Source organism: Chiloscyllium plagiosum, chromosome 9 (genome assembly GCF_004010195.1).
Source record: "Chiloscyllium plagiosum isolate BGI_BamShark_2017 chromosome 9, ASM401019v2, whole genome shotgun sequence".
NCBI lineage: Eukaryota > Metazoa > Chordata > Chondrichthyes > Orectolobiformes > Hemiscylliidae > Chiloscyllium > Chiloscyllium plagiosum.
In genome coordinates, this window is record NC_057718.1 from 68,798,189 (window position 1) to 68,811,242 (window position 13,054).

Consider the following 13,054-nt stretch of genomic DNA (forward strand, 5'->3'; position numbering starts at 1 on the left):
TCCATATCCATCACTTCCTCTTGAAGTTCATTCCACACACCAACTGTTCTCTGCATAGAAAAAGTTGCCTCTCTTGCCCTTTTTAAACCTTCTCCTCTCACCTTAAAAGTATGTCCCCTAGTTTTGAACTCCCCCATCTGAGGGAAAAGACCTTTTCTATTCACCCTAACTATGCCCCTCTATAAGGTCACCGCTGACTCTCCTAAGCCCCAGTGAACAAAGTCCCAGCCTAACATGCCTAGTTATATAACTCAAACCCTCCATTCCTGGCAATGTTATGGTAAATCTTTTCTGAACCCTCTCTAGTTTAATAATATCCTTCCTATAGCTTCCTTTTGATATTTCTTGCATCCACCCAAATGGATTCTTACATCATTCAAGATCATTTCTTGCTAATGTACTCAATCCATCACCTACTAACAAAGTTACCCTTTCCTTACTGCATGTCTTTTTGCCATCAATTTTGCCTTTTGTTCCCTCTTGACTCTATTTGCCACTTTTTCATGCATGCATATGCTGGGTCTTTATTTCAAAGGCAATAGAATATAAAAATAGAGAGGTTTTGTTAAAACTGTGCAAGGCATTAGTCAGACCACAGCTGTGAATGATAAACAGTTTTGGCAAAACAGATTTGATGGATTGAATGACCCACTTCTGCTCCCATGTCTTCCACTTTCTTCCTGTCCCACTCTGAATATCAAATTAGTTGCTCTGCAATGCGAGCATATCCTTTTGCTTTGCAAGCTTACATTTCCCATTTCTCAAATCTTTCCTCTAATTAAAAATATGGGAATGCATGGAATTGTTGAGTGTAGTCTCTCTGCCTGCTCTGATGTCAGCCTAATCATCTTTTTTTCTAATCCCTGATGAGAAACAAGTGAGAGTGGATGATAATCGTGCTCTGCAATTTGGATCATAGGCCTCACGGACTTTAACTGCTGCCCCTCAACTGAGGTTGTATTTATTTGCCCTCAATTTTATGTGGGGTAGAGGACAGATTAGGAAAATCTGACAGCCAACAAGCAGGAACATCACCTAGCGGCCAATGGAAGTATTGGAGGGTTGGGATTAAAAACAAACTGTTTCAAGGTAGCTGAGGAGCCCGAAATCCAGGCCAACAGAAGTCCAAACTTACTTTTGTGTCTGGAACAGTACGCCTGCTCATCTTGACGTTAACAATTTTTAAAAAAAAATCTGTCTTCATTAATCTTTCTGAGTTCTTTACATGGCAACACTTTGCTCTCTCAAGCAAAAAATTATTTTTTTTAGGTTAGATTCCCTAGAGTGGAAACAGGCCCTTTGGCCCAACAAGTCCACACCAACCCTCCGAAGAGTAACCCACCCAGTCCCTGAGGCACTGTACTTCTCAACTAAACGTTCGAGTCGACCGAGGGCCAGGGATCTATACATCAGAATTCAAAACTTACCAGGGCCCGCTGGTGAGATCAAGTGCCCAGACCCGGAGTCCGATTTCTATCCCTGGCCCTAATTGGTTTAGTGTGTCAATCGCAGGTTTGACTTTTTTTTTTGGCCGAAGAAGATACTGTATTTGCCAGACTTTACCTCGATTTACACTTTATTAATAATTAGGCGGATCATTCGGAAAGTGACAAAAATCACAGCTTGGCGCTGATTCAGAAAAAAAAAATTGAGAACAGTTCCGTTTGAACTACCCTGCCCTGGATTCCTATTATGCATCTGTTCTCAGTTTTTGTAACCAGTTGACACAGCCGGAGAAATCCAATATTGTCGATTACTTCCTACCAGGAAACATTCCTCAGTTTTGGAGAGCACATCGAAACGTATTTGCTTTACTGATGGTATAAAAACCGTCTGAGCCGCACCTACAGCGGAGTTTTTGGCAAGATTATTGTTTTTTTGTGTGACCTGTCGATGGCGCTCCAAGTTGCTTGAAAGGTGACCAAGATTGAGATAGGGTTGTCGTTTTTGAGTGGAGGATCAAAAATTGTGTATCTAATTGGTTCCCGTGTGCTGGACTGGCTCCTTACCTGAGAGTGGGTGGAAAAAGCGTCTTGAAGGAGGGTCTTATGTTGGACGCCTACTTCCTGCTTCAGCAGCTTTCCGACGTGCTATTAGTTGTGAGCAGGGGAATGTGAATCGGCTTGGGAAAGCTACAACATTAATGAGAAGGAAAAAGAGCGGATGGTTGAGTGAAAGTTGTTTTTGGCTACCTCATGCTGGGATCTTTTTTAACCTGTGTTCAGAGTTTTCCTTTGAAATTTGACCATGGCTCTGAGTAAAGGATTCCGAGTGTTTCAGAAGCAGGAACCCGGCGGCAGCAGTGTGTTGCTGGAGTCCAGGAGTCGTCAGGATTGCCTCCTCTTCGAGGCTGGGGCTGTGGCCATTCTCTGTAAGTAACACCAGATTTTCGCGCATGGAATGAACTTTTAAAGAAAGCGGGGTACAGCTGCAACATTTAAACGATATTTTGGATAATTACATGAATAAGAACTGTTTGGTGGGAACTGTGTAGTTTGGGATTACGGTCGGCATGGATTGTTTGGACCGAACGGTCTGTTTCCGAGCTGTATGACACTGGTACTGGGATTGTGACTGCAGCTTTACCTGTACTGTATCTGCACTTTGGCTCCTTTCAGCAAATTCACCCATATCCACAACTGTGCTTGCAGCTTTAACAATAACTGTATCCTCAGATTTAGCTGGACCCCCAATTGTGTTTATAGCTTTTTCAATTTTAACTACTGTGCCTGTATCTTTAGCCATATTTGCATTTTCACAATTAGAAGCATGGAAAATAGGATTAGAAAGCCGCTTGTCCCTTTGAGACTGCTTTGCCATTCAATATGATAATGGCTGACCATCCAACTATGTTTTCCTCAAACACTTTGATTCCCAAAGTATGATATCTAACTAATTCTTGAAAACATTCAATATTTTGGTCTCGGTTCCACAATTCATCACACTCTGGATGAAGAAATTTCACCTTATCTCAGTTCTAAATTACCTACTCCATTTCATGACACAAGAATGAAGAACAGGCAATACTGTTTTGTCATTTGATACCATAATGACTGATCTCATCTCCGTTCCATTTTCCTGCCCTTTGACTGTGATCCCTGGTCATTGAGAATTTACTTCCTGTGTTTACCCTGCTTAGACCTGTTGGAATTTTATAAGTTTCTGTGAAGTCTTGCCCACCACCCCTCCATATTCATGTAAACTCCAGTGAATATAGTCGTAACCAGACTAATCTCTCTTCATACATCAATCCTGCCATCCCAGGAATCAGGCTGGTAAGCTTGACCTCACTGTCCATAGCCAGACCTTCTTCAAATAAGCAGACCAAAACTGCTTACAATACCAGTGCTGTTAACAGTTGCAGCGAGACATCCCAGCTCCTATAATCAAATCCTCTTGTTACGAAGGCTAACAAACCACATGCCACCTTCACCACCTGCTGCATCTGTATGCTACCTCTCAGGGACTGGTGTACAAAGACACCCAGGTCTCACTGCAACTCCCCTTTTCCCAATCTAATGCCATTCAGATGTTACGGACCAGGCCAAATCCTGTCAAAATATTTTAAGAAGGTAGCAGAGAACCTAACTTTTCTAGTTGGTTTAAGCAGATGTAAGCTGAATATTCCAGGAGTGACCCAGTTGGTCAAACTACTCGGTTAAAAAAAAAACAGAATTTATTTACACACGAACAACAGAAAATCAAATTTAGAATAACATAACTTTTTGAAAACGCAACTGACATGAAAACACAACTTAACAAAGAATTGTTCCGATTTCTTGCAATATCTCATAACACACCCTTTGGCAAAAAAGTAAACTCAAACACACATTCTAACAGGAGAGGGACTGCAGAGAGTGAAAGGATCAGCAAGGAACTGTTTCTTTGAGTCCCCAACTAAAACTAACCCAAAAGTATAAAAAAACCCACACTGGGAGAACTGGCCGCTCCGCTTTCATTGTTCAAGTGTTCTAAAAAAAACTTAAAAGCCTTTTCAAGTAGATGTTTTCAGACATATCAGAACCTCTGCCTGTAAGATCCCTGTTGGAAAAAATATCAAGGACAACATAACCTTATTAAAGGAGCAGCATCATCACACCTCCCCCACCACCCAAAAAAAGCTTCATTATAAAACCTCAAATCTTACATTGTTAGTAGCCCACAACACATATACATCACATTAACTGTAAACATGCACTACTATATTCTGTTTCAGCCTGTTTACTCCTGCAACCTAATACCTCCATTTCTCTTCCAAATCTTGACAATGCATCGGCAATCACATTTTCCTGTCCTGCCACATGCACAATTTTCAAATTGAATGGTTGTAACAACAAGCTCCATCTTAACAGTCTGGAATTTTTATCCTTAAATTTCTCCACAAACTTCAATGGGCTATGATCAGTGTCTATGACTGTCTGTCTCAGATACACTACTGGTAATATATACAATTGAAATATAGTGACGCAAATAATTGGTGGGCTCTCCATTCGTCATCTACCTTAGGTATGTTATGGTGAAGGGTAAAAAGTGGTAAGGTGTGCACTAAAGCACAATGTCCATACCAGTCATTCGGTATATATGGGTAGGCCTTGTTTTCATATAGCCAGTGGAGGCTAAATAGAGTTCCAAGGGTGCACTTCTGTGAATGAATGACGAGTTGAGTCAGAACAAGGGCTGAATCTTGTAAATAGTGGGTGTTATCAAAAGTTCAGTTATCCAAGTGTATTTGTGGATGGAGAGTAGGTGTACAACCAGTGTCTTTTATAACATTGTTAAAAGTACTTGTTTCACTTGCCCCATGTCATGGGTACCGGAAGTTCTTTCAATACACCATTCTAATAGTGGAACACCGTTAACGTTGAGTCCTTTAAGTTTGTTAGTGCACTTCACACAGCAATGCGCTTCTTCTACCGAATGAGTTTTGTCATCGTAGGTAAGGGATTGAATAAATGGGTGAGTCTTATTCATACATTGTATATCTGATGGAAGAGTGAGCAGACAACACATTGGTCGGGGTGTTTAGCTTGAATAAAGAAACCATTGGCAACAGAAGGAGGATTGGAGTGCATAGTTTTTTGGTCTGTCTTCACTTTTCAACTTTGTTAACTACAGTAGCTACTGACTGCAGAAGCTGTACAAAGGTATTTCTGCCAGTAGTGGTAGGTCAGACAGGAGAAGGTTCTGTCGAGAAGGTACAAGTTGACAGTCTCAGAGCAATAGATGCCTTAGGGTTCTGTGATTTCGGTACTATGTGCTCAAAACTGCAATTCCTATGGTTCACTTTGGGAGAGAAGCAGACAAACATTTCAAAGTAACTATTTTCGGCTGATGAAGTGAATGAAGTTATCGGATCATGCCATCTCATGACAACTGGCATGGATGTGTTGTGAGGGTGACAATAATGTTGAAAGTGATGTTTGGATGTGCAATGTGAATAGCTTAAATGAGGTTCAGCTGGGCATCTGCACTCATAACAGCTTCCAATAGTATTGGTACAAGTTTCATGGAGCTGACAAATTCTATCTTCAGGGGGAGCAGTGGGGAAGATAATACATTCATCGTCATCGAAGCATCCCAAAGCACCAATGCCATTGCCAGTGTAGCCATGATTACATTGGCATTCTACACCTAAATTGTTGGGTTTTTTTCTACAAGTGGCATCGGGGTTATAAGTGGGTCATGTTAGTGTTCTCATTGTATCAGAATCACAATGGGGTAGCAAAATGGGTAGTGGATAGCAGAGTGAATGTTGTTAATTTCTGCTGTTTTGTGATCATCATGTCATGAGTGTCTTGTCTTGAGTGGTAGTTAACAACGTCAGTGGTGGTGGTGATGGTAGGTGATGATATGATCATCTGTGTTGGGGGAAAGAGTCATTGGTGGGCATCTAATGGTCTCATTGCTTCAGCATGTGGCATCCTCCAAAATATCGTTTAGTTTGATAAAATTCATTCCTATGACATTGTTCATACCAATAAATGTACGTACATCTTAGTCACTTTTCCATTTGATTCATTAGCATTGACAAATTCCGTTCATACAGTCACATTGGAGGTTTGGCCTGTCGGAGATATTACCGATGGGCAGATTACATCTGGGCACATGTACTTGGATTGGGTTTTGATTGCACTCGTACTAATACTAGAATTGTGAAGGTGATACAAACTTGCAATTTCCTTTGTAGACCTCTGTTGAATGTCCTTCTACTTTTACTGCAGTTTCAGTTGTCAGAAGAACTTGATTAGGACCTTTCCAGTGACGGCCCAATTTTTCTCGATTTAAAGTCTTGCAATAATACGTAGTCACCAGGGTTGATGTCTTTAAACGTTGAACCTTTTTCTTTTTCCTTCCCTGGTACCAGATAAGATGATAAGACTGCATTTCTTTGGTTAGCTTAATCAGATACCTGTGCATTTCATGCACATTAACAGGATATTGGGTCATTAATGGTGCAGACCAGGGAATCGTTAGGGGCTTTCCATATACTAGTTTAGCCGCCAAGAATCCCGTCTTTTACTGGTCATGGTTCTCATATTAAAAAGGGCAATCGGGAGTACTTGCAGCCAATTAAGATCTGTTTCCTCTACCAACTTGCTTAGCTGACCTTTTAAAGTACCATTGGCACTTTCTACAATTCCTGCTGCTTGGGGATGGTTGGCACAATGGAATCTCTGTAAATGTCTGAATATGAATCATGCAGTAAAAGGGGAAACCTGTTGGGGTTCCTGGGGAGAGGGATCAGAAGATTGCTAGCTTCTTCATTCCAGTGATCAACAGGGGCCTGCCTTGGGAGAGGGCAGTTTTTGGATGAATGTCCTGGTTGGTTACAGTTGAAGCAAATGTCTGGCTGTAGGGGGTGGGAGAGACAGAGAGGAATAGTAAGAGGATGTGTAGGGAGTAAGGGGCATCATGGACTGTTGGGGAAGGTACATAGGAGGACCCAAGGTTCATAGGGATGTTGTCAATATACAGTACCAGCCCTATTCTCTTGCCATACTAGATAGACCTTCCTGTCCGCAAGGCCAGCTAGGTGATTCAGAGTTCTGGATTTAGATCCAGCCCTTGCACTTTGGGCAAATTCAGTCTTGACCTTAACTGTTGAGGCCTTACTGTCGGGTCTTTTAGTTCCCAGAAGTTACATCCTTCTTGAACTGGTCAACATCGGCATCTTGTCAGTGTATATTATGGTTTTAATAGGTTTCTGTACCTGGTCAGGAAGGACAGTCAATCATAAGGCATTAAGTTGGGGCAATTGTCCTTGTGGGTACTGAGTGTCACCAGAGTAAGCAGCATAGCAGTCCTAAAGCAGACAAGGAAATCCTCAGCTCCTTTGCTTGAACAAGGTTTACATGTGAGGACCTTACTCATGTCGATTCCACATTGTACTGCTTCACGGAGGCAGCTATTAATCCAATCTGACTTATTAGGTTCGCCTGGATGCGTAATCATGAGTTGGGTATGATTATTACATTGTAAAATTTCTAAGAACTTAGTCCATTTTTCAGAGAAAAGAGCGCATTCTATAAAGAAGTCTTGGGAGGCCACATTGTAAATGGTCCTAGTCCTATTAATATAACTACTGACTCCTTTGGGATTCTTTCCATAGTCTGGAGCCTTATTGATGATGTGAGAGAGTTCATGAGGCTTCCAAGGTTGATAAAGATTAACAAATGGATTTTGTCCCTGATCCTGGGCCAGTGGGTTAGGGAGCCTTCCAGTCGGGAAATTTCCTCTTGGCCATTTCATATTAGGGTGAGTGCAAGGACTAACATTAAAGGTACCTAAACTTTGATTGTAATTCATCAATGTGGCAGTCAAAGGTGCCTTCTCAGGGTTCCTTGCATGTCTTAATCTCAGTTGATTCCTTGTGCGGGTGGCAGTGGGATTATGGTAGCCTTGATCATCCGAATTCTTCTTATGCTGGACAGGAGAGGCAAATGAGGCAAAAAAAAGGGTATGGGCCTTGGCACGTTCATCCTCCGAGTAGGAAGGGGGTTCAGGTGCTTTAGTTTCATAGTCAGTGTTCACTTTGGTCATACTATGGGTGGGTTTCAAGAAATTCCCTGCTGGGGAACCGGAAAAGGTCGGTTAACAGGAGGGCGGGCATAATAAATGATATCCTCCTCCGAATTGGATTTAAATTCCTTGCTTGCAGGAGAATCATTGTCCTCTAATAATGGGTCTTTGGGATAGGTGGGGTGTAAGGAGCTGTCCTTGTCTGTCTGATCATGCGCAGCTGCAGCCTGATTCTTTCTAATTTACCACTTTCCTTTTTCTTTGGGGTCCCTGAAATTACAGATTAGGTTGTGGATCTCCGCCTCCTTTTATTTTATGCTATTTTTTTCTCTAGCTATCTCCAATTTTGCTTCTAAATCATGTGCTTCATATTTGCATTTTACTTCTGTCCAATCTAATTCAAATCCTTCCTCAGTTAATTGACTGATACCCCTTTTAATACATTGTTAACTCCATGATGATTGCATGGAATTTTCCCACTTTTCTTTAGCTACATTTTTCCATGCAGATATGGCTTTTTTCTTTTTACTCCCACAACCTTTTTTAAAATTAACTCTTGTTCAGCCTCCATAAGTAAATTTAGATCATGTGTGCCTCTCAGAGGCCAGACCTTATTCTGTTGGGCAGCTGCATCAGATATTCCCCTTTGTTTCTCATAATTAGGATACGTACTCACTATCTCTGTTAAGGGACATTTACTCTCTATCTTATTTGAGGCCACATTCATATTTATCCTATTTATTGTATACCTTCACAAAATTCTTACCATTGTCTCCTACCTTTGCAAGGTCTCTATTTTTAGTGCCTATTTAAACGATCTCATTCAGGGTGCCATCAGGGTATGTGAGAGTGAAATGGGGGATGTGGCACACAAAAATGCAGACAGCGAGCAACCAAGTTATAACCTTACCTTGTGGGCCTGTTGGTCTCGAGTCCGACCTTTTAGATGAAGCTCTTCTTTCCCAGTTTCACTCTCAAGTATCCCTTGTTGGAACCCTGCTCGCAGCGCCAAATTGTTAAGTACCTATTTGAGATGGCTCAGGGAATCCCGAATGGTTCTCTCTTGGTTCGTCCTGGAGATCGTACTCTGTGATAGTCTGGAATATACAACTCTTACAGTTTAGTTTAACTTGTTACCTTTATTTACCAATAGCATGTTACACTATAGCATAGATACTTACAAGCAAGGCTTGAGCTAAGGTTTTAAAACCATTAGCAGGGGAGCAGCACCAGCTCTCTCAGGCTACTCCCCTTATTCTGCAAACAAGCTGTCTTTATACAGAAATTGGTACTGAGATTACGAGAAAAACACCGCATGTCCTTAATCAGATAAGCAACAATAAAATGGCAAACGTTTGTAGAGGAGGAGAAACTCATTGACAGGTCTGTATATGCTTGCCTGATTAAGCTACATGCACATCACAGTGGGAAACCTTGATCCAGCCAGGCCCCAAATGGCCAATTGCTTTGGCTAGATAGCCTTCCCTTTTTAGCTGTACATCATAATGAGGGACTAGTCTAAACTATGTGGGAAAGGTCATGAGGTAACCTTGCTCAGCTAACATGTCAAGTATCATTGTCCTACAAAATGGCTTTTTCTTTTAAAATCACCTTAGATTCCCAGAATGCAAGTTAAATTCATAACCTTCCCAGATCTTGAGCTCCAGGAAAGAACACACTAACATTCAATCCATGACAAGCCAGTGTTCAGTCAAATCAGACCACAGAGTTAATCTTTCCAACAGCGTCTCTCCCTCGAATGTTATTTACAGAAGAATGTTTTCTCTTTCTCTCTCTCTCATTCACATGAACATCTTCCAATGTCCTTACTGTGTTATTCAGCCTTTTGTGTTTTCCTAACCCGTAAGGGTAATGAGACTGTCACACTCTAGAACAGTCAAGATTATGGAATAAAGCTTCATAAATTCAAATCTGCTCAGTGTGGTATATGTGAAAACGTATCAGGATTGTTTGATTTCGTGTATTTTCCACTTAGCTTATTAAATTAAAAGTTATTTTCCTATTGAGTATGAGTTTTGTTAAGAGTCTTCGATTATAACCAAAATGTTTAGCTCTCTGACATTCCACAGTGAAATATGCATGCCTCCAGCCCCCGGCGTGAGAAGGAAGTACTGCCACACATTCCACAAGTGAAAAAATGTTATTACTTTATTTACACCGATCCATTGACACTAAGAACAGGTGCCCCCAATTCTTCTGAACAAATGCCACCGCCCCCCCCCCCCCCCCCCCGCCACAATTCTCCTGAACAATTGCCCCCGCCCCCCCCCCCCCCCCCCCCCCGCCATGTCAAGTGCTTTTCCTGCATCTCCTGTAGCAAATGTGTCACATGTAAGGCTACAAGCTTTCTCATAGTCATCTTGAATGGTTTTTTGTAATTAGGTGTGGCTAATACAAGGGCAGTGGTTAACACAGCTTTCAGGCTGTCAAGTGCCTTCTGACACAGTCTGCTTTTCATCCTGATTCCCATTCAGTCGAAGGAAAATGCTTAGAGCGACAGTAAGCTTTACCTCCTTCATCTTTATTCCAGGCCCTGGAGGGAGAGAGAATGATCGCCCACATGCACAGGGACATGAGTTCTCGGTCTTCTCTGGAATAGCAGTTTCTTAATTAATTATATAGTCATTTTATGGGGAGGAGCATCCAGATAAGGCAACACACATATTGATTAAGTGACCATTACAGTCAGCAACTGTCAACATTAAAGATTGAGCAACCTGCTTATGAACGTTCTTAACCTTAACTGGCTTCACATATGGAATACTTTTCACCTTGGTAAACTGACCTTACATACTGAATGCTTCCACATCTTGTTAAATGGCTTTACATAATGAATGCTTTTCCGCCTTGTTAACCTATTGATCTGAGTCATGCTCAGCTGAACCTCTTGCTTCACAAAACTCATAACTCTTTCCCTACCTACTTATACCCTATACACATTCTTTCACTGTCCACTGGAAATTCTTTATTTTCTTTAGTAATTCAGTGAGAGGAGCAGCCACACAGCTAAAACTCGCTTCAAATTTTGAATAAAATCCACTCAATCCCAGGAATCATAGTACTGCTGTTTTTGTCGATGGTATGGGAAACTCCCCAATCACCTTTTGTTTTTGAATTCTGTGGGGCTATTTATCAGTATCCAATAACATTGATTAGGAAGGTGATTTGGAATTTGGCAAATTTTCTCCTTAGTCAGGTTTAACAGTTGAAGTCGATTTAACAGTTCTGATAAATGTTGTAAATGTTCCTTCCATGTGTGACTAAAAATTACCAGGTCATCAATATAAGCTACAAATTGGGTAATCTGGAAAGTACCTTATTGATTAGTCTTTGAAATGTGGCTGGCACATCCTTCATACCAAATATCATGACTTTAAATTGATGTAGTCCATTTGCATTACAAAAACCAAAATTGTCTGTCTTTGCTCTTTCGGACAAATTAACCTGCCAGTACCCTCTGAGCAAGTCCAACTAGAAATACAAGTTTCTTGTCCCACCTTTTCAATAAAGACTTTCAAATGTGGAGTCAGATATGAACCAGACTTTGATTATCACAAAGTCGATGCAATTACAAACTATCCAGATGATTGGGATAAAGGAATTCAGTTTGTTCCAAATGCACCAAAAGAATTGGCCAAATTCAGACCATTTGAATTAGCTTTTGGGCGTGAAGAGAGGGGACTGCTAAAATTGATTAAGAAGAAATTGGTTAGTCATAATTCAGAGTTCACACATTTGGACTGTATCAAATTTTAGGGAATGATTAAATAAACTGGGGGCATTGGCTAGACAGCATTTAAAAGTATCACAGCATGTATTGAAACTGGAGGCAGACAAGAAATTAAAAAATCTCAATTTTGCTATCAGAGATAAAATTATTACTGCCAGTGATCGGTGACCCTTTAAAAGCAAAGTTTAGTGGACCATATCAAGGCGAAAGGTGATTGAGATTTCTTTCTGTCTGGACTCCTTACCAAATAGTTCACCTCACTCTGTCATGTGAACATGCTGAAAAGATATTTTGACAGAGAAGGAAAGCAAAAGGAAACTGTGGTGAGTACCATCTGCTTTTGGCACCATTGGTGAGCTCCAGTCACTGTAACTCACATCAAATGTGTCACCTTGGAGCATGCATTCAATCTCCTTTTGATCCCGTACCAACTTTAAAGGCTTAAGACTAAGGATATTACTTAATCGGAACAGCATTTCCTATCTCTACATCATGCATAATTAAGTTAGTATTTCCCAGCTTATTTCCACACGTCTCCCCATGTGATAGCAATAACTGTTTTGGGTCATTTTGATTTGCCTCTGGAAGGTAACTCAATAATTTATCCCAATTTTTGACAACTTCCTCATTGTCCAATTTTAATTCAAGGAATGTCCAATTCAGAATCCTCTGAACTTGGTTCTTCACTCTGTGTTGTAACCAATAACAGTCTCCTTTTGATTCCCTTCCCTATACTGTTTGAGCATATTCACATGACACACTGAAATGTTTCTGTCTAGAATCCTTATCAAATAGTTCACCTTATTCAAACTCCTTTTGACTTGATAAGGTCCATTAAACCTTGTTTTTAAAGATTCATCACTGGCAGTAACAGAAGTCCTCAACGTGGTTTTAATGTCTGATGCCACCTTTCTAGCACACCTTGCAATTTTGGATGATATGCAGTAGATTTGAATTGTTTTATTCCTAACTATCCATAACTTTCTTGAATAATTTTGAAGTTTGACCCTTGTTCTGATTGTATTTCTGTGGTAGTTCATCTCTAGTGAAAAGCTTGAGTAATTCCTCTACAATCCATTTAGCTGTGATATTGTGTAATAGATTCACCTCTGGAATTCTGGTGGACACATCCATTATTATTAAGAAATCCTGATTCCCGTCAATGTTTTAGGTTCGGGGTCCTTTGCAATCAATTAAGACTCTTGGTATTATAGGTGCAGGTTTTATTGCTGCCTGCAGTTTTTAAATTACCTGACATGTCTGACAAAATTCACCTACATTTTC

The 13,054-nt window shown here is 40.8% G+C and overlaps 1 protein-coding gene across 1 annotated transcript in view; it reads left to right on the forward strand.

The window, feature by feature from the left end:
* The first annotated feature begins 1,177 nt into the window (after positions 1 to 1,177).
* Positions 1,178 to 13,054, forward strand: part of LOC122553185 (synaptojanin-2-like) — a 203,395-nt gene continuing 191,518 nt past the window's right edge. Inside the window, exon 1 of the mRNA XM_043696773.1 lies at positions 1,178 to 2,371. Within this exon, the coding sequence (XP_043552708.1) occupies positions 2,248 to 2,371 (124 nt within the window). The 5' untranslated portion in view covers positions 1,178 to 2,247. The remainder of the gene's footprint in view (positions 2,372 to 13,054) is intronic.